This window comes from Pseudorasbora parva, chromosome 21 (genome assembly GCF_024679245.1).
Source record: "Pseudorasbora parva isolate DD20220531a chromosome 21, ASM2467924v1, whole genome shotgun sequence".
NCBI classification, from domain to species: Eukaryota; Metazoa; Chordata; class Actinopteri; order Cypriniformes; family Gobionidae; genus Pseudorasbora; species Pseudorasbora parva.
The window spans coordinates 1,454,561-1,477,489 of NC_090192.1; the positions used below are offsets into that span (position 1 = coordinate 1,454,561).

At 40.0% G+C, this 22,929-nt stretch overlaps 1 protein-coding gene across 10 annotated transcripts in view; it reads right to left on the reverse strand.

Annotated features, from left to right (window-relative positions):
• Nucleotides 1-22,929, reverse strand: part of wu:fj29h11 (uncharacterized) — a 120,890-nt gene that overhangs the window by 32,803 nt on the left and 65,158 nt on the right. For all 10 annotated transcript variants that reach the window (XM_067430100.1, XM_067430101.1, XM_067430108.1 and 7 more), the window contains 10 exons: nt 20,303-20,480; nt 19,614-19,740; nt 17,833-17,952; nt 13,828-13,969; nt 12,233-12,345; nt 11,931-12,084; nt 9,042-9,290; nt 5,836-6,027; nt 2,771-2,949; nt 1,662-1,848 (listed from right to left, as the gene is read on the reverse strand). In XM_067430100.1, coding sequence (XP_067286201.1) covers nt 1,662-1,848; nt 2,771-2,949; nt 5,836-6,027; nt 9,042-9,290; nt 11,931-12,084; nt 12,233-12,345; nt 13,828-13,969; nt 17,833-17,952; nt 19,614-19,740; nt 20,303-20,480 — 1,641 coding nt within the window. The remainder of the gene's footprint in view (nt 1-1,661; nt 1,849-2,770; nt 2,950-5,835; nt 6,028-9,041; nt 9,291-11,930; nt 12,085-12,232; nt 12,346-13,827; nt 13,970-17,832; nt 17,953-19,613; nt 19,741-20,302; nt 20,481-22,929) is intronic.

The window sequence follows — 22,929 nt, forward strand, 5'->3', positions numbered from 1 at the left end:
ATTAAAACATGTTTTCAAATAATATAAATCTCCTTTACTATCAGTTTTATCAATTTAACACATCCTTGCTGAATAAAATTATTGATTTATTTAAAAAAAAGAAGGGAAAAAAAATTACTGACCCCAAATGACTGGCCAGTAGTGTATATTGTTGTTACAAATATTTCTATTTTTAAAACATAAGCTTCGTTTTAAAATTATTCTTTTTTTTTTAAACTTTTTATTCATTAAAGTATTATAAAAAAAAAGTATCACAGATTATGAAAAAATATGAATCAGCAGAACTGTGTCCAGCACTCCTAATGAATCCTCATCTGAGAATGATTTCTGATGATCATGATCACTGAAGACTGGAGGAACCATCCTGAACATTCAGCTCTGATCACACAAATAAATCAGCATTTAAAGGAGAATACATTGAAAAACAATTATTTTAAATTGCAATAATATATCACAATATTAATTTTTTTCTGTATCTGTGATCAAATAAATGCAGGCTTAAAGAAACTTCTTTCAAAAACATTACAGATAGTAATGTGTCCAAACTTTTGGCCTGTACTGCATATATATGTTAATGTACTATTAGATTTAGATTTTATTTTATTTCCTTATGTTTGTGACTAGTCTAACAGTCAGAGCTACAATTGGGACTGTTGCTGATTGCTGGCAGACACTGAGAGGACGTTGTTCGTCGTTTCGCCGTTTTCCACCGCTTCTCTGATGTTTATGTTTGAATTGCTGCGGTTGGTTTCTGGTTTGGAGGACATTTGATGTTTCTCGCCGCGACTGCTCACTGGTGGTCTCCCTTGGGCTTAAGCTGCAAGGTGGCTGAAGTTTGCACCGGGCTAGCGTCATCCGGGCCATTGTCATCGGCGTCCGGCATGATGTTGGGATGTTCCGCTTCTCGGCTGCGCCGCTGTTCCGTCCTGCATTGCGGCCGTGGAGCGGCTTGGACTTCTGCGCCGACCCCGGTGTGTCCACAGAAGTGCCCGGAAAAATGTTCTGCCTCCTGCATGGTGCTGCGGCGATCCCTATCGTTTGAATCGTCATGAAGACCCATCATCTGGTCTTCAGCTGTCGTGCCTCGGCGATATCATCGGGGAACTGCCGCTGGGAGAAATCTGAAACATGGAGTGGACCACAGTGTGCTGCGGAGCTAACAGAGACTTCCACCATCAGCTGTTTTCTGTCCACCATCAGCTCTTTCTGTTCTGTTTTCTGTGTTGATTGATTGTTTGTAGTATTCTATATTTTTACTTGTTATTCATTTTTTTGTTATTTTTTCCCCCCTTTGTTGCACTTTGAGATTCTTCGGAATGAAAAGTGCATTATAAATAAAATCTATTATTATTATTATTATTATTATTATTATATATATATATATATAGAAGCCTCATTAATGAGGAATATATATATATATATATATATATATATGATCAAGGCGGCATTTTGACCTTCTTTTTTGATAAAAAATAACACAAATACTGTTGTGTTTCTGGCAGAAAGCGTTCGTTTTTGTGTCTTAACACATCAATGTGTCTCCACGAGCCTCAGGGTTTTTCACCAACATCTCAGACGCCCTGGGGGTCAGCAGATAAACACCACAGGCTCATTTATAGCTCAACTATCCCTTTAATAAAACACATCTGCCCTTTGTTTACCAGGGAGCATGCTGGGAAGGTCGATGTTTCCGTACTCTTTGGAGAACTGTATTTTGCGCTGTGAGGGGCAGAGGAAGCCCTCGCTGGTCAGCACCGGAATGGCCGCTCCGAGGCTCCTGTAATCCTGATCCTGAGAGTGCAGCTTAATAAACACCAGGTAGCTGACCACAACATCCTCAGGCTTTTTCTAGAAGAAGAGGGAATTCAATCAGACATAATAGATGACATCCTCACACGTTTTAAACATCCTGAACGGTTATGATTCACCCAAATATGCATAAATATTCCAACTTGGCTGCACAATTATTACTGCATTAAATAATGTTATGAGATTGTGTGTAAGATTGTGGCCAAGACTGGTACTGCATTCACTTTCAGATGAAAAGCGGTGAATGTAGAAAAGCCTGTAGAGCGGTGTCTCCCCCTCCCCCTGACTCGAGGTTGCCAGATTGGCTGCAGGATCAGCAGAACGTTTGCAGATCTGAAGCTGTGGGAACTAAAGCAGATCTGGCAACCCGATACACTACTGACTTCGTGATTGGTTGATAGGTGGAGGGCGGAGCTTCAGGCCAAAACACAACATGACATCATCAACATCAGTTGAGCTGCAACAACAACTTTATAATGACAATATCCTGCCGGACTACTGTTGGCAGTGATAGAAGTGTTTGACGTTAACATGATTTATTAATGTCTAGAGACATATCAGGGCCATTTTAAGATTAATCGAAATACATTTCTTACATACAGTTCCTTTGTGAGAGTGTGTGTGTGTGTGAGAGAGAGTGTGTGTGTGTGTACATGTGTTTCTAGCCTGGTGGGGACTTCAACCTGAATGCACACAGACTCATGGGGACCTAAATTGAGGTCCCCATGGGTACAAAAGCTTATAAATCAAACAGAATGAGTTATTTTGAAAATGTAAAAATGCAGAATGTTTCCTGTGATGGGTAGGTTTAGGGGCAGGGGCAGTGTAAGGGGATAGAAAATATGGTTTGTACAGTATAAAAGCCATCACGTCTATGGTGAGTCCCCAGAAAGATAGCGCACCAGACGTGTGTGTGTGTGTGAAGTGCACTCTGGATGAAGGCGTGTCTCGGCTCTCTGACCTCCCAGCCGTGGCTCCTCAGCGTGGGGTAGATGTGCTTCTGCAGGACCTGCTGCGGCTCCAGCTCATGGACTCCGAGTCTCCGGAGCAGCTCACGCACCTGAGAGTTCCCGAGCTCATCCAGACACGCCAGCAGCCGCGGATCCACAACACTCAGGTCCTCATACAGAGCCTTCAGATCTGCAGCCACAGGAGGCAAGAGAGTAGCTGAATCACACACACAGCAAAAAATGCTTTTCTTATTTAGTATTTTTGTCTTGTTTCTAGTCCAAACATCTAAAAATTCTTAAAACAAGAAGTATTTACTAGTCAAGCAAAATTATTGTCTTGTTTTGGGGAAAAATAACTCAAAATGAAGAGAGTTTTTGCTTAAAATAAGATAAATAATCTGCCAATGGGGTGAGAAAAATAATCTTAATTCAAACAGAAAACAAGATTATTTTTCTCACCCCACTGGCAGATTATTTATCTTATTTTAAGCAAAAACTCTCTTCATTTTGAGTTATTTTTCCCAAAACAAGACAATAATTTTTACTTGTCTAGTAAATGTTTCTTAATGTAATTTAAAAAAAAATCTTTTGACTAGAAACAAGACAAAAATACTAAGTAAGAAAAGCATTTTTGCAGTGTGGATCTTTTGCTAGCTCCTTTTCGCTAATAATATGCTATTATAACCAATTCTTACAGAGGATTACAGATCCTAGACAAGCAGCTTTTCCCTCTAAAAGCAGAAGCAGCAGCAGCTGGCAGTGGTTTGAGTGAGAAAATTACACGCTATTATCAAGTCTGTCTTAAGTTCGGAAAAGCGATGTCCGTGGGCAACAAAACAAGAAAAAATATCTTATGTCATTTTACTTATATAGTAAATGCGTCTTGATTTAAGAATTGTTAGATATTTAGACTGGAAACCAGACAAAATGACTGAGTAAGAAGAGCATTTTTTGCAGAGCGCTGAGAGCCTCTGGGCCCAAATGCTGATGTTTAATTCATCTCTGCTCAATGCTACCTGACTCACAGCGTTAGCTTCATATTTCCACCAGCTCTGTGTGAGGACGAATCTCTCATGACTAATCTGACAAGAAAATGGGTCATTTATCGAAGAGAACCGAGTTATGAAGGATTGTTCCGAAACTGAGATTAGAGGAGGAAAACATGTACACACTGCAAAAAATGCTCTTCTTATTTAGTATTTTTGTCTTGTTTCCAGTCCAAATATCTAAATATTCTTAAATCAAGATGCATTCACTAGATCAGTAAAACAACATAAGATATTTTTTCATGTTTTCTTAAAAATAAAATCTAAATGAAGTGAGTTTTTGCTTAAAACAGACAAAATGATCTGCCAATGGGGTGAGAAAAATAATCTGATTTCTGATAGGAAACAAGAAACAAGATTTCAATCAGAAATAAGATTTTTTTTTCTTGTTTTAAGCAAAAATCCACTTCATTTTGATATTTTATTTCCCAGAAAACAAGCAAAAATATCTTGTCGTTTTACTGATCTAGCAAATGCATCTTGATTTAAGAATATTTAGATATTTGGACTGGAAACAAGAAAAAAACACTAAATAAGAAGAGCACTTTTTGCAGTGCATCTGTACTTTGGGTTTCATTCACAAAAATACCTATCGTTTTTTTTACTGCAATGACGCAAGTAGTGCGTCTTTCTCTCCTGTGACTCACGGTATTGATTGAGGACATAAGCAGGAGATGAGGAAGATCAGTCATGTGGCAGACAGATCTGGAGAAGCACATCAGGCATGAAAACAACTCCTGATGGACCACAAGATTTAACATAATGTACCGAGGAATTATAGATGAAGAAGCTCAACAACGTCCATGTCACCATATTTGATGAGTTCTGTGCATGTGCATTAATCAATGTTTATATATGAGGTTAAATTACAGATATCAGCCAATACCGATGATGTTCTCTAAGTGAATATGCAGTAAAGTGTGATTTATTCCTGAGTTTATCATCATTACTCCAGTCTTCAGAGTCTCATGATCCTTCACTAATCATTCTCAGATGAGGATCTGATCATCAACACACATTTAGGATTATTATCAGTGTTGAAAACAGTTGTGATACATTTTATTTCTCAGATTTCTTCGAGATGGTATTCAGGAAAACACACTCTTGGTTGTGTGATGTTATGTTATAAATATAAACTTCACATTTTGATTGTGGATAATAATATAATATATAATGAACTACACAGCAAAAAATGTTTCTTATTTAGTATTTTTGTCCTGTTTTAAGTCCAAATATCTAAAAATTCTTACTTTAAAGGTGCCATGTGTAAAAATTGAGGTAAAAATATCCAAAAAATGACCTACACGCATCAAAAGAATGAGAAGAAATAAGGGCGATGATGTCATTAAAAAAATGTCAAGTTATAGTGCTGCAGAGATATCAACCTTAATTAGCAGTAGCATTACTAGCCCCGGCCCGTCAGGTGTCGTAATACCAGTCTCGGCCATGGGAGGCGGTATGCCGGCAACATAACCACCAGCCAACCTGGCGTACTTGAACCTGATGTCAATCGTGTGGAAAGTACTGCCCACTACTTCATTTCAGTTCAGGGAAGAGAGCAGACGGATGGCCGAAGCCCTTAAATGTATCTGATATGATAAAAAGAGCTGTTTTTACCTGACCGGAAAAAGCGGAAGTGCACACGCCTGGCGACTGTGTCCCGTCCCGTCATAATAAAAGTCCCGATACTCGCGAGCCGTTTAGAATAGGTGCCCTCCAGTGGACGAAAAGTTGCATAGTGCACCTTTAAGAAACATTTACTAGACAAGCAAAAGTTTGGTCTTGTTTTGGAAAAAAATAACTCCAAATGAAGAGAGTTTTTGCTTAAAATAAGATAAATAATCTGCCAATGGGGTGAGAAAAATAATCTTAATTCAAACAGAAAACAAGATTAAAACTCTCTTCATTTTGAGTTATTTTTTCCCAAAACAAGACACTTATTTTTGCCCCTCTAGTAAATTTCAGACTAGAAACAAGACAAAAATACTAAGTAGGAAGAGCCATTTTTGCAGTGTGTTGAAAGAATGTACCTGTGGCAGCTTGTGAGACATCACTGAGAGGGAAGAAAACTCCGTCTGAGCTGAGGGCCACGAGGCTGCCATTGGCCAGAGGGATCATGGGGACGTCTCTGAGGGACTGAAGCTGAGCCTCCGCTTCATACTCCGACTCCAGCGCTCGGAAGCCACACACCAGCAGCCTGGCCAGCTTCCTCAGCTCATGCTCTGAGAAGAAAAGAGAGAGACTAGGGCTGAATGAACTCTGATAAGTGTGTGTGTGTGTGTGTGTGTGTGTGTGTGTGTGTGTGTGTGTGTGTGTGTGTGTGTGTGTGTGTGTGTGTGTGTGTGTGTGTGTGTGTGTGTGTGTGTGTGTGTGTGTGTGTGTGTGTTCTGCACATTGTTTTGAATCTTAAAGGAAATGTTTATCATCATCATAACTGCACATTGCTCCAGTTCTTTAATGAAGTTGAGATTTGACGAGCTTCTGGTCATAATGAGAGTGATTTACACAGGCCAGCTCCAAAAGTAACAGAAGCGTTTCCTAAGATGATCAATAAGTCACTCATAGAGTCAAATCTCAGAGAAGCGATATAACACGAGCATCATACACTTCAGTTCTGACCAGATGTCAAAATGCTCATTTAGTGGAGGATTCACATAAACAAAGTTGATTCTGTCTTCAGTGAAGGTGAACAGTGTGAGAATATCAGATGTGTATCAGTGTATTGGATCCGTGCATTCGGCCTTAAAGTGACAGCAGCTTTATAAAGAGCTTTGTAACTTTTCTACAAGTATTTAAATGAGTTTAAGTTAGTCGTCTGCTAGTATGTCAGATGGAGCGTCACTGACTGGCTTAAACCATGATGGCATAATGTGCATTTATACAACTATAATACAATAATGCGGCGACATAAAGAAGGACATTTACTTTTAAGTTCTTTTGAAAACAAATACTTCTGTACTTTTACTTCAGTAAAAATCTGTTTTTACAACTTTCACTTTCACTTGTAACGGAGTAATATCTGACCAGCAGTACTTTCACTCATGTAATGAAGTTGTGCACTTTGTCCAGCTCTGGATATATCGTAAATGTACATATCGCAATGGCATGCAATATCAGAATGATTTTAATGGGCTACTTCAACATTGTGAAAAGTGTACGTTTAAGGTCGACGCATAGAGCAGAGAATAGACTGGGAACACGACTGCTACTTATGGGTGTATTTGACTTTAAAAAGAGTTAAACAATAAAACAATAACTTGCAGTATCGCGCTGTCTGACACACACACACACCATGTTGGTCTATGTGGTTTACAGGGATATTCCATAGGCGTAATGATTTTTATACTGTACAAACCATATTTTCTATCCCCTTACACTGCCCCTAAACCTACCCATCTCACACACACACACACACACACACACACACACACACACACACACACACACACACACACACACACACACACACACACACACACACACACACACACACACACACACACGTTGGTCTATGTGGTTTACAGGGACTCTCCATAGGCGTAATGATTTTTATACTGTACAAACCGTATTTTCTATCCCCTTACACTGCCCCTAAACCTACCCATCACACACACACACACACACACACACACACTGCCCCTAAACCTACCCATCACAGGAAATATTCTGCATTTTTACTTTCTCAAAAAAACATCATTTAGTATGTTTTTAAGGCCATTTGAATTATGAGGACATTTGATATGTCCTCATAAACCACATAAACAGACTCACTCACACACACACACACACACACATAAAACGTATAAACGTGAACGATCTGAGACATAAATGTTTGCTAAAACACTGCTGGTCACTTTTAGAAGTTGTAGCGATGCTTTCTTTTCCAAGAAAGAATGTGAAACACAAATTGTTTCATTATCAGTTTTTTTTCTTATTTTTTATATAATTTAAATAGATTTTGCACACTAATTGCAATATCATATCGCATATCGAATATCACGTTTTTTAACAAGATATTGCATATCGCATTTTTCTTTAATATCGCACAGCCCTAAGAGAGACCAAGAATAATGAACACCTAGCCTAGAAATCTAGATGGCAGCAAATCGGTGGGCGGGGCCATAATGACGACGGCCGAGTTGCGTTTGTGTGCTTCTAGTAAACACAGAAGCTGGCGAATGGCGGCGGTCTTTCGAATCAGCTTTGACCGCGACTCTGGAAGACTTGGAGTTAAGCTTTTCTCTGAGAAAAGAACAAAGGACGGCACTGAAGACATTCTTAAGAAGGGAAGATGTGTTCAGAGTTTAGCCGACCGGATACGGTGAATGTTTAATCTGTCAGCGAGCTCCCCTTCACCTTTGTTGCTCTGGTTGGTTGTAGCGCTATCCTATCGCGTGCAGAGGGAGTTTGACAGACAACCGTTTATCCCGCCCCTCAGATTGAGCCGTCAATGGGGAGTTTCCAGACCAAACATCTTGATGTGGTTCTGGCTAATGAACACCAGGAATCCGGGAGCATTTCTCCCCACAATCCCAGCAGATGATGTTGATTGCGAGTCGACTCGTCACACCTGAGTTAGAAGGTGATTTTCAAACATCTCCACTCCCACAAAAAAATCCCCCGTCCCATCCCAATCCCACGAAAAAACTGGGGGAAATTCCCGTCCCAATCCCAGAAGAATGACTCCCGTTCCATCCTACTCTCGTGTTGTGTCGGAATCTGTCACACTGCAAAAAATGCTTTTCTTACTCAGTATTTTTGTCGTTTCTAGTCAAAAGATCTCAAAATTCTTACATTAAGAAACATTTACTAGACAAGTAAAAATTATTGTCTTGTTTTGTGAAAAAATAACTCAAAATGAAGAGAGTTTTTGCTTAAAATAAGATAAATAATCTGCCAATGGGGTGAGAAAAATAATCTTGTTTTCTGTTTGAATTAAGATTATTTTTCTCACCCCATTGGCAGATTATTTATCTTATTTTAAGCAAAAACTCTCTTCATTTTGAGTTATTTTTCCCCAAAACAAGACAATTACTTTTGCTTGTCTGGTAAATACTTCTTGTTTTAAGAATTTTTAGATGTTTGGACTAGAAACGAGACAAAAATACTGAGTAAGAAAAGCATTTTTTGTTTACAGTTCAGTCAGAGTTTAGTCTTGCAAGATCTCATCACACCCCTAATTATTAGTGATTCCCTGTGACCTGCGGGATTTCCGGAAAAAATGTCAGGCTCTAACCTGAGTGGATTGGTCCGTGCTGCACGATCTCTCTGGCCATGGAGCAGGTGACGGTGATGATCTCTGCGGCCCGGAGCCGATGCACACCCAATGCGGAGAGCAGAGAGCTGGAGAGCCCAGACTGCAGAGCTGGATGCAGATAATACAGACTCAGGCTCCGGCACAAATCCTCTCCTCCAATCACGTCCTGGATCAGACGGTCCTGACACACGGCAAGCTGGGAAGGCTGCTTGAACTCCACTCGGCCCTCTGAATAAAGAGCGGTTTAATGCCATACAAATTTAAGATCAGGGGGGCAAAAACTAAATCTAATACATGATTGAAGTGAAATGTCAATGAATGAAAAACAAGCAAAAAACTAGCCCAAAACAACCCAAAAACTAGCCCAAAACAACCCAAAAACTAGCCCAAAACTAGCCCAACACAACCCAAAAACTAGCCCAAAACAACCCAAAAACTAGCCCAAAACAACCCAAAAACTAGCCCAAAACTAGCCCAAAACAACCCAAAAACTAGCCCAAAACAACCCAAAAACTAGCCCAAAACTAGCCCAAAACAACCCAAAAACTAGCCCAAAACAACCCAAAAACTAGCCCAAAACTAGCCCAAAACTAGCCCAAAAACAAGCCCAAAACAACCCAAAAACAAGCCCAAAACAAGCCCAAAAACAAGTCCAAAACTAGCCCAAAACTAGCCCAAAAACAAGTCCAAAACTAGCCCAAAACAACCCAAAAACTAGCCCAAAACAACCCAAAAACTAGCCCAAAACTAGCCCAAAACTAGCCCAAAAACAAGCCCAAAACAACCCAAAAACAAGCCCAAAACAAGCCCAAAAACAAGTCCAAAACTAGCCCAAAACTAGCCCAAAAACAAGTCCAAAACTAGCCCAAAACAACCCAAAAACTAGCCCAAAACAACCCAAAAACTAGCCCAAAACTAGCCCAAAACAACCCAAAAACTAGCCCAAAACAACCCAAACACTAGCCCAAAACAACCCAAAAACTAGCCCAAAACAACCCAAAAACTAGCCCAAAACTAGCCCAAAAACAAGCCCAAAACAACCCAAAAACTAGCCCAAAACAACCCAAAAACTAGCCCAAAACTAGCCCAAAACAACCCAAAAACTAGCCCAAAACTAGCCCAAAAACAAGCCCAAAACAACCCAAAAACTAGCCCAAAAACAAGCCCAAAACAAGCCCAAAAACAAGTCCAGAACTAGCCCAAAACTAGCCCAAAACAACCCAAAACTAGCCCAAAACAACCCAAAAACTAGCCCAAAAACAAGTCCAAAACTAGCCCAAAACAACCCAAAAACTAGCCGAAAACAACCCAAAAACTAGCACAAAAACAAGTCCAAAACTAGCCCAAAAACAAGTCCAAAACTAGCCCAAAAACAAGTCCAAAACTAGCCCAAAACAACCCAAAAACTAGCCCAAAAACAAGTCCAAAACTAGCCCAAAACAACCCAAAAACTAGCCCAAAAACAAGTCCAAAACTAGCCCAAAAACAAGTCCAAAACTAGCCCAAAAACAAGTCCAAAACTAGCCCAAAACAACCCAAAAACTAGCCCAAAAACAAGTCCAAAACTAGCCCAAAAACAAGCCCAAAACAAGCCCAAAAAACAAGCCCAAAACTAGCCCAAAACAAGTCCAAAACTAGCCCAAAAACAAGCCCAAAACAAGCCCAAACACAAGTCCAAAACTAGCCCAAAACTAGCCCAAAAACAAGCCCAAAACAAGCCAAAAACAAGTCCAAAACTAGCCCAAAAACAAGCCCAAAACAAGCCCAAGCACAAGTCCAAAACTAGCCCAAAAACTAGCCCAAAAACTAGCCCAAAACTAGCCCAAAAACAAGCCCAAAACAAGCCCAAACACAAGTCCAAAACTAGCCCAAAACTAGCCCAAAAACTAGCCCAAAACTAGCCCAAAAACAAGTCCAAAACTAGCCCAAAAACAAGCCCAAAACAAGCCCAAACACAAGGCCAAAACTAGCCCAAAAACTAGCCCAAAACTAGCCCAAAACTAGCCCAAAAACAAGTCCAAAACTAGCCCAAAACTAGCCCAAAAACAAGTCCAAAACTAGCCCAAAAACAAGCCAAAAACAAGTCCAAAACAAGCCCAAAACAAGCTCAAAAAACAAGCCCAAAACTAGCCCAAAAACAAGTCCAAAACTAGCCCAAAAACAAGCCCAAAACAAGCCCAAACACAAGTCCAAAACTAGCCCAAAACTAGCCCAAAAACAAGTCCAAAACTAGCCCAAAAACAAGCCAAAAACAAGTCCAAAACAAGCCCAAAACAAGCCCAAAAAACAAGCCCAAAACTAGCCCAAAAACAAGTCCAAAACTAGCCCAAAAACAAGCCCAAAACAAGCCCAAACACAAGTCCAAAACTAGCCCAAAACTAGCCAAAAACAAGTCCAAAACTAGCCCAAAAACAAGCCCAAAACAAGTCCAAAACTAGCCCAAAACAAGTCCAAAACTAGCCCAAAAACAAGTCCAAAACTAGCACAAAAACAAGTCCAAAACTAGCCCAAAAACAAGTCCAAAACTAGCCCAAAAACAAGTCCAAACCTTTTCTAAAATTAGCCAAAAACAAGAACAAAACCAGCCCAATTATTAACATTATGCAACTGTTGTGTAAATAACATAAGAGACAAAACATTCATTAAGGTGATTACATAGAAAAAAGAAAAAAAATCTCTCTTTTTACATTTATTACATGTAATTGTTTAAGGAGCCTAATTAAAATAAGTCCCCTGAAAACAATTCCATTGGGCAAATATTGGCTTTACATGGAAAAGTAAAGTTTAGAATATGTCATTAATTTGCCTCGTAAACAGAAGTGTCCAGCCTAGGAGAATGTAAGGTAAATTTCTGAGCCTGCTCTTTACCGTTGTCCTCTTTCGCCGGGAGGCACGCTTTGCCCTTCAGCAGCTGAAGGATCTGATTGGCCACGGGGTTGAAGAAGTCCAGGATCTCACTTGGCTGAGGGATGAACTGCAGGAAGTAACAGAGGCCTCCGAGCCCACTGAACTCTGGGTGTTGCTGTGGGATTTACATAGCGTTAAAAGAAAACCAAGAGCAGTTTTTCTGTTCTTGCAGCATGGTTTATAAGCCGTGACCTCAACCTGAAGCTGGGGTTAAAATGCAAATGTATGCAAATAAATGGAGGAATAGAAGCATCCTCTCTTACACTGAAGACATCCATGGCGTGAACAAACAGCTGCGGGATCTCGGAGCGGAGCCACTGGTTCCAGGAACTGTCCCGGTCCACGTCCTCTCTGGAGGAAGGGATGTCAAAATCACCTACAATACAGTGACAAAACATAATGTGTTATATTAGCATCTTTGGTGCAAAAGTGTTAAAAGTGTTTGATTCATTGAGATTAGCTGCAAAAAAATGCTTTTCTTACTTAGTATTTTTGTCTTGTTTCTAGTTAAACTAACAAAAAAATCTTACATTAAGAAACATTTAGTAGACAAGTAAAAGTTATTGTCTTGTTTTGGGGAAAAATAACTCTAAATGAAGAGAGTTTTTGCTTAAAATAAGATAAATAATCTGCCAATGGGGGGAGAAAAATAATCTTAATTCAAACAGAAAACAAGATTATTTTTCTCACCCCATTGGCAGATTATTTATCTTATTTTAAGCACAAACTCTCTTCATTTTAAGTATTTTTTTCCCAAAACAAGACAATTACTTTTGCTTGTCTAGTAAACACTTCTTGTTTTAAGAATGTTTTGATATTTTGACTAGAAACAAGACAAAAATACAAGGTAAGAAAAGCATTTTTTGCAGTGTAACATGGAAAATGTGCCGTGCTTTAATATTTCTGTCACCTGGTGGAAAACAAACACTTTTAACATGAAATGACATGACCACTATAGCCAGTAGATGGCAGCAGAGGACCGCTCATTAGCCATTTCACCAATTAGTGTATATAATACAGCGTTAATCACAGATCTTTAGGGTTTGAAAGCTCTCCTAAAATGGGTCAGTGTTTCTGAGCTCCTGAAACGACTCCATTGTTTCCTCCGGGAACCAACACGTCACAATATTCCTCATTATAATAATTAATGCGCAGAATAAAGGGGCGGGGCCTGGTTGAGTTCGTTAGACGTGTTTTGAGACTGCCGCTTATGGTAAGGGGCCGGACATTTCCCAAACACCAATCACAACACACTGCTCCAGCAAACCAATCAGCGCACAATGTGCTTTCAGAAGGAGGGGCTTCATAGAGTCAGGAACTAAACAGAGTTACTGACAGACTGGAAGAGAGGAGCCGCAACAATGGAGAATATGAGGAAATAATTACTCAATCGTTTCCTTTACAAGTCCCTGACACCATAATCTTCGCTCAAATGACCTGTTTTATCTCAGTGTTCCTCAGGGAATAAGTGTGTTTTGTTGGCAATCTGCACATAAGTGTGTGTGTGTGTGTGTGTGTGTGTGTGTGTGTGTGTGTGTGTGTGTGTGTGTGTGTGTGTGTGTGTGTGTGTGTGTGTGTGTGTGTGTGTGTGTGTGTGTGTGTGTGTGTCTTTAGCTCCGCCCACTGCACTCTTCCACAAGCTCGGCTGTTTTCAGAAAGAATCGGTTCAGTGTATCTGTCTTTTATAAATATGATAAACTAAAGACTCCTGTGAGATATGAAGGATCAACACTACTCTATAGATACTCCAGATTTACACGAGACTGTGTGTGTTATGACACTTTAAGGTACGTTTAAAACACCCAGTTGTATCCTCTGGTAGGGTTAGGGTGAGTTCACGGGTGCACGGATGTTAAACCTTGAATGATGAAACGGAAACCAAAGCTGCGAAGTGGAAGAAAGGCAAAAACAGGCTGTTTCTCAGGCTTCACTTCACAGGAAGACGCGTCGCCGAGTTGAAACGCCAAGGCCAACTCTGTCGACTCCACGTCGTCTTTAATCTGCAAAAGAAAACAGAGACACACACATTCAACGCATCAATAATGAGTTAAAAACACGCTGCAGTACTAGGGGTGTAGCCACACACTAAACTCATGATAAGCCAAAATATTATAGATATGTTTACCAAAAATAATGACAATTTTATTATTATTAGAGTAATATTATTGTAGTATTATCAGAACCTTCAAATATTCCCCCATTGCATTATTATATATTATATTTAACATTATATAAAGTCATTTAATGAAGTAAATGTCACTAAAACTTAGTAAACTTTAATTTCCCCCTCACGCCGCACACACATAAGGCAACATTGACTCCCAGTCTTTATTCACCCTTTTCTCATGGTTTCTCAAAAGGATTCATAAAAGTATAGAATATAATATCATATCTCTAATAGGGGCTCAGTGTGACAACATGCCCCGCCTGCCCCACTGGGATTAACCGCGGCTCGTGTCTTCTGCTGTGAGATCAGCATTAAAGAACTGATTAAGGCCCCGTCCACACGGAGACACGTTTAGCTGTATACGTATAAATGTTGTACCGTATCAGCGTTTCGTCCACACGGATCCGGCATTTTAGAAGCATGCATCCGATATTTTTTGAAACCGGGTCCCAAAGCGGATAAATCTGAAAACGATCATCTTCCGTTTTCGTGTGTACAGCGAATCCGTATATTTTCTGAAACGGTGATGTCATCACACTGCGTCCGGCACGGTGAAGAGTTACGGGATACAACTGCGGGCACTGGGCATGAGCACATCAATATCGCCTCATTTAATGACCGTATCTGCATTACTGTAAGGGTGTGTTTAGGGTCGGGGTAGGTGTAGGCATTAATAAAACACATCTGTTAAGTAGCAAATGTATTTATTGTTATTTTATTGTGAGATTTTGCCTCACCTCCGACCACTGCTTTACCCCTTCTAGCCACAACTCTTCTTCTCCGTTTTTAGTGTATTTCTGTGGCAGATTTACAGCGCCACACACTGGCCTGGCATACAAACTACATCGTTTTAGTCCGTTTTTGTAATCTCGTGTGGACGCAGATATTTCTTGAAACGAGGGGAAAAAAAGATCGGATTGGGAAAGCGCTAGCTTCGTGTGGACATGGCCTAAATAACTGATACAAGATTACAATAATATCAGAATTGTCTTACTTTAAATAAACACAAAAACCAAGATGAAAAAAATGAACTTAAGACATCGACTTTTGCTGGTTAAAATAAGTGTTCAGTGATATCTTCCAAAGATTTTTTAAATTTTTCCCGATTTCTGCTCTAAATAATGTTGATGTGGCAACAAGTAAATACACTAAATTTGGTCATCCTGTCATGCGTGGAAAGTGTTAAAATGTGTGTGTGTTACAGCTAACCTCGCGTTGGTAGGTTGTGCCCTCCGCTCCCCTACATTGAAAAATATATTCATTTGGAGATTTGCCAGATTAAGTGTTGTTATTATTATTATTTTAAAGATTGAGCATAATCTACATGTATAATTCAGGGAGATACATATATATATTGTTTTAATAAATATTGTTTAAAAAAAACAGTTTCCAGGCCAGTAAGATTTTTAATGTTTTTAAAAGAGTCTCTCCTGCTCAGCAAAGCTGCATTTATATGATGAAAAATACTGTTAAAATTCTGAAATATTATTATAATAAAAATCATCTGTTTTCTATGTGAGTATATAATAAAGTGTAATTTATTACTGTGATCAAAGCTGAATTTATCATCGTTACTCCAGTCTTCTGGATTCACAAAGGAGATGCACAGAAAGTGCAATGAACTCTCTCTGAGAACAAAGAGTACACACACTCGCTAATAAGCTTCCTTGCATGACGTGAGAATGAGACGGGAGTGTAAAGCATTTCTCTCTCCAGAGGAATAAAGCAGCGAGCGCTTGCGTAACGCCTGATCCCCGAACACAGAACATTAATGCAGCGGCTTGTCTTAAGAACTGAACACAGGGCAATTAAACGCAGGTGAAACTGGGACAAGGACGCAAGGCAAACGATACAGAAGCAGGTCTCATATGCTTCCCTTAGTTTATGTGCACGCTTTATACACACATGAACGGGGTGGGAAATTAGCACTCGCCACAGGCCAATGGTGGGTACTTTATCAAAGTGGCGGATGACTTGGCCTTGTACTGGGTAGATTGTAAAACATATTTTTATTGGCTACTACTTAAACCATTGTCATATTACTGTAGCTTTTCCAGTAGCTACTTTATCCAGCAAGTAGCGGTGTAGCACGATCAAAAGCTACATTCGGTTTGGGGTTCTGACAAGAACGAGCCTGTAATGAGTGGTGACAACTTGATAATCTGCGCGCATAAAACAACCCTCGCTCAAACCCGCTCAGAGATGACCTTACTGTAGCCTACTATACTTGTTGTAGCCATTAACCCCTAAACTGTCTTGCGGCTCTTTTTTTAATGGCCTTTTTTGTATCCTATATTTTAGTAATCATCATAAATTAGGTGTCATTCGAAAGCTTACGAACTCAAAATTCATCCTGTGAAATCATTTTGAAATCGGATGTTGCGTTACCATGGAAATGGTACTCGAAATTCTTCCAGCGGCCTCCTCCCCCTTGTGGGCGGTGTCATGTTTCATATTACAAAATTTATTTTACTACTTTATAATCAAAATCTTTTCTAATATTGACAAAACGCACTTCCTTAGAAAGATCAGAGTCTCAAGGTTCCATATTTGGTGACAGTTTTGTGATGGGGGTGATATTTGGATAGAAATTTACAGGAAAATGCTTTAAAAAAACAAAACAATCAATGGAATGTGTGTGACACCCGGTGGCTGTTTTTGGAGATTTTGGTAAATCTCATGGGAACTTAAATTTTTGTGATATCAACTTCAAATTTGAAACACAACTTGGTTAGACATATGGCTTTCATTTTCTAGTAATTTTAGAGTACATTTTTTTTGTAAAATATATATTTTATATAAAATAAAAAATATTTAGCACAGTATTTTTCATTTACATTCAATCCATTATTAAAGGTCCCGTTCTTCGCGTGTTTTCGAAGCTTTGATTATGTTCAGTGTTTAATATAACATGAGTTCATGTTTCGCGTGTAAAAACACAGTATTTTTCACACAGTTGTCTTATCTGTACAGCGCTGTTTCCTCTGTCCTACAAACGGCCTGATGATTTCCTTGTTCCGTAACGAGTTCTGATTGGGCCAGCGCTTCCCGTGTTGTGATTGGACAGCAGCTTAGCGCACTTTGCCCGGAAAGGTCCCGCCTCTTACCATAACGGGGAGAGATGCAAGCGCTGAATGCGCGCTCTTCTCCACGTGGGAGAGCACCGAGGCCACGCCCCCTATTTTGCGTGTTCTTGTGGGCGGAGCTTTAGTCAACAAACGGTTCTAGTGACGTCATCACAGCAGGAAGTGCAGCGGTTTCGTCCAGACCGGCCGCTCGCTGTCGGCTTTGAAAGGGAACTTCTGTTCAATAAAATATCTCGCTTGGCATTGAACTTTGAGCTTTATAATTTTACAGGTATTATTTATGCTCTAACAGCAACATTACACACTAACTAAAGTTTGAAAGATGGAATCGCGAAGAACAGGACCTTTAAACAATATATTTTGTTTCCTATTTATGTTTAAATATTATAATGTTATTCTAAATTTCATCTCGGCTATATTTATTATGAAAAGTGCAAAGATGTGCAATATGTCAAAGACATTGAGTGGGTCAGAAATGATTTTGACCACTTCATTAAGTTTTGTTTAGTAAAAAAAGTCGCTGGTAAAATCGGGCATCCACCAGCCACTACGGCTGAAATAAGTTAATTTCCCACCCTGCACATGACCATTAAATGTGTGTGAGACTTGCCTTTTTCGGGTAAAGCATCCTCTTCACCACCAGCCAGCGCTCCACACCACCAGTGTGTGCCACTTCTAAGATATTATGGCTCAAATCTCGGCGGGTCATCGACACCAAACGCTTCTCGGCCTTGAGATAAAACAAACACAAGTAAAGTTAAACGACCTTTTAAGCCTGACAATAATAGTCAATATATCAGGGCTGGAAACTCTAAACTGAAAAAGGTGACCAAAAACAATTTGTGAAAATAATAACACCAACAACTTTAAATCAAAATAAAAGCCACGTCAGGCTAATCAACAGTCCAAGCTTGGCATATCACTGAGATATTGAACGTTTAACATCACATTTCAGATAGAGCTGGGCAATATGACCAGAATGTTATATCACAATGAACGATTGTCGTTATGTTTGCTTTAAATAATGATTTTATTACCATATCAAATTTCACAATTCTTGTCACCAATGTAAAATCACAAAAAACTACTAGACTAAATATATAAAACTCAAGCTTACTGAAGACAAGTAAACAGCTAGTAATGAAATAATTACAAAACTACAAGAGAACAAATAAATAATAATGCATTGTACAAACGGTTTTTCAAAGTCCTTCTGCACGCAATAGGATAGCGCTTCAACCAATCAGAGCAACGAAGGTGAAGCAGAGCTCGCTGACAGATTAAACATTCGCCGTATCCGGTCGGCTAAACTCGAACACATCTTCCCTTCTTCAGAATGACTTCAGTGCCGCTCTTTGGTCTTTTCTCAGAGAAAAGCTTAACTCAAGACTTCCAGAGTCGCGGTCAAAGCTGATTCCACAGACCGCCGTTCGCCAGCTTCTGTGTTTACTAGAAGCACGCAAGCGCAACTCGGCCGTCGTCATTATGGCCCCGCCCACCGACTCTATACGTGATGTGATTGACCTGACCAGAGATTGGTTTTTACAGCTTGTAAGCCAATGGAAAGTTACTAGATGACCTTGACTGCAAATTAGATGTGCTGCTGCTAGGGTTTGTCTAGATTTCTGGGCTATAAGTCTTGCTCATAAAGTTCAAAACTCAAAAAAGAACCAAATGTGTGCGTCTCTGACTACAGTCAGAAACAGTCTCTCGCACAAATGGAGAAAGGAGTCGTCTTTTGCTGCTGACTGCCATTCAAAGGCTTAAATACTTGTTTTTACAGCTCAATGCTTACAAACACCATGCAAATGAAAAGGCAACCCCCCCCCCCCCCAGACGGATCCTAATAATGACCTATTTTTTGTGACAAAAATGGCATATTTTGCCAAAAAGTTTGCATCCCTGATATATAAACGTGTTTTTGTTGAGCATCGTAAACCATGCATCAGGCTTTTATGGCTCATATTATAGTCTGATATAGTGAGGATATGGAGGGAAAAACATCTCATTAAATGTGCAGTTTGCTGCAGATGCTGATATTTATATGCAATTCTGATGCATGTAATGTAAACCAATGGGATTTTAATAACAGTATAGCAGATAATTACATCAAACGCATATCAATATCTGCCAATAATTACAATAACTGTCTTAGTAAGATGATATTTCAATGCTTAGTCTTATGATCTACAGTTTTAAAACATATAATGCAATGCAATGTAATGATGATTGACAGATTAACTAATAAACCTTCCTCAAAAGCCTGATGATCATATTTCAGACTCGTGATTTTTCTTTAATAATGTATGGCTGATCAAGTGAACCAAGCAAATATGATACAGTATGTTTTATAGGGTAATAGACATATTTTGGGGTGATGCAGGTCTTCACCTCATTGAAGATAGTGATGGAACGAAGGCGGTGGAGGAAGAGAAGGAGCGAGGGATGCACATCATGGAAGAGGTTTTTAGTCTGGTAGTTCTCGGACCGCAGGGGAAGGTGGATCTTTGTAGTCCATCTATAATTCAAATCACCAAAGAACTGATTCATAACTACAACAAAAGAGCATTTCAACACATGACTGTATTAGGGCTCATTATTAGACGCAAAACTCCATTTTGAATCGACTTCTGACAGAAGAGCTGCTCGATGAGTGTATCTTGGAGCACAGGGTGTAATCAGTATGTACATTGACGATTTAAGGGAAATATAATATAAATTTAATATAAAACCTTAAAATGGTGCTCTGTGGTGCGGCAGGATTTTAAACAACTTCCCGAGTCGCCGCGGACAGGCACCGAATGCCGCCGCCGGTGTGTGTACACTCATTGAAAACAATGTGTTTGAATTTTAAAGGCATGGCGATGAGCTTCGCCGCGCCGCGCCTCGTCTTTAAAATATTGAGCACCCCCAAATTGCCAAAATGGTATGATCCTCATTTCATTACACACAAAATAATTTTCGACTGTGAGTATTCGACTGATACTGCATATGGATGCTTCGAATCTTTGACTATTCGGGGTCACCCCTAGACTGTATCATTATGAATATGTGTTCTATGAATCTTGTGGTTGTTTGACCTTTGCTCTGCGATCTCCTTGGCGGCGGCGCTCACGGGCCGCTCCTGCTCCACCCAGTGAGGCAGGATGTATCCCATGGGGCCGCTGGTCTTGTCAAATTGAATGTGGAAGCCATTGGAGTGAATCTCAGGACAGTCTGTGACTTTAAAAACCGATTTAAAGCCAATGCCCTTTTGTCCTGTGAAAAGATTGTGGGAACATAGAAATGGTTTATTAAAGGGTTACTTCAGCGATTAGCATATGGCTTTGTATCAGTAGAAACCCTGGAGAATATTCAAATTATTGTGCTTTCCCCCCTCATATCCCCCTGAGACAAGAGATTTATGCATTTTATTTCTGGAAAAATTCCTCCTATGATGCAAAATGACGATTTTTGCATCATAGGAGGAATGTTTGCCCAGAGGCTAAAGACTACAGCCAGCAGAGGGAGCTATTTCCGCATGTTTTGAATCTGCGCATGGGGGATGGGAGATTACACTCAGCTGGCAGGGAGAGCTCAGCTTGCAGACAGGATAATTTAAACGGAGCTATGGTGAGCAATGTAAGTCTTTTAACTTCTCAAATTCATTTCTATGAAAGTTAAGCTTGCAAAGGCATGAACTGAAACGCATGCCAGACTGAACTCGCGTTGTGAATGTATGCCGCGAATGTAGTCGCGATTACCTCAGCTCTCATCACTCGTGCAGTTAGTGCTCAGGGCTGTGAGACTCGCGCGGTGACTCACTCATTATATTGAACACACACGTTCAGTTTTTAATTGTAGTGTCTTCTCTAACTCAGTCACAGTAATGAAGTTGGTGGTGTTGGGAATGGCCTCACAGGGCAGCGAAGCATTCTGGGAATTGTAGTCTTTCATCCCCATGGGACAAAAATACATTTTCTGTCTTTTCTCAGTCTAGAAGACACCAAATTCAAAAATAATTTCACGTTTCTACTGCATTGATGACCCAGTTTAAATACAGATTCATCTTCCCAGCGCTGAAGTACCCCTTTAAAGCTGCAGTCCGTAGTTTTTCCTCTTCGCCATCTCTGTTTGAAAACTGGAATTGCAGTTATTCGCGGAATTATCAACTCTACGTGAGTAGTGCCCCGGCCGGCACAGCGCGGAGGAATCAAATGCAGCTCATCAGGAGAAGCGCTGTCAGTCACCGCGCCGGTGTGGATACTGTCATTCACAATCACAGACTCTACTGTTTGAAAGTCTGACTGACATAAGAATGTCATCTGAACAAGTAAGTAGTAAGTAGATGTATGTATGGATGGATAAAACAATAGATGGATGAATGGATGGATAAAACAATAGATGGATGAATGGATGGATGGATGGATAAAACAATGGATGGATGGATGGATGGATGGACAAAACAATAGATGGATGGATGGATAAAACAATGGATGGATGGATGGATGGATGGATGGATAAAACAATGGATGGATGGATGGATGGATGGATAAAACAATGGATGGATGGATGGATGGATGGATGGATGGATGGATGGATGGACAAAACAATAGATGGATGGATGGATGGATGGATGGATAGATGGATGGACAGAACAATAGATGGATTGATGGATGGATGGATAAAACAATGGATGGATGGATGGATGGATGGATGGATGGATGGATGGACAAAACAAAAGATGGATGGATGGATGGATGGATGGATGGATGGATGGATGGATGGATGGATGGATGGATGGATGGATGGATGGATGGATGGATAGATGGATGGATGGATGGATGGATGGATGGATGGATGGATAAAACAATGGATGGATGGATGGATGGATGGATGGATGGACAAAACAATAGATGGATGGATGGATGGATGGATGGATGGATGGATGGATGGATGGATGGATGGACAAAACAATAGATAGATGGATGGATGGACAAAACAATAGATGGATGGATGGATGGATGGGTAGATGGATGGATGGACAAAACAATAGATGGATGGATGGATGGATGGACAAAAAAATAGATGGATGGATGGATAGATGGATAGATGGATGGATGGACAAAACAATAGATGGATGGATGGGTGGGTAGATGGATGGATGGACAAAACAATAGATGGATGGATGGATGGATGGATGGATGGATGGACAAAACAATGGATGGATGGATGGATGGATGGACAAAACAATAGATGGATAGATAGATGGATGGATGGACAAAACAATAGATGGATAGATGGATGGATGGACAAAACAATAGATGGATGGATGGATGGATGGATAAAACAATGGATGGATGAATGGATGGATGGATGGATGGATGGACAAAACAATAGATGGATAGATGGATAAAACAATGGATGGATGGATGAATTGAGAAAACAATAGATGGATGGATGGATGGATGGACAAAACAATAGATGGATGGATGGATGGACAAAACAATAGACAGATGGATGGATGGATAAAACAATGGATGGATGGATGGATGGATGGACAAAACAATGAATGATGTATGAATTGAGAAAACAATAGATGGATGGATGGATGGACAAAACAATAGATGGATGGATGGATGGACAAAACAATAGACGGATGGATGGATGGATAAAACAATGGATGGATGGATGGATGGATGGATGGATGGATGGATGGATGGATGGA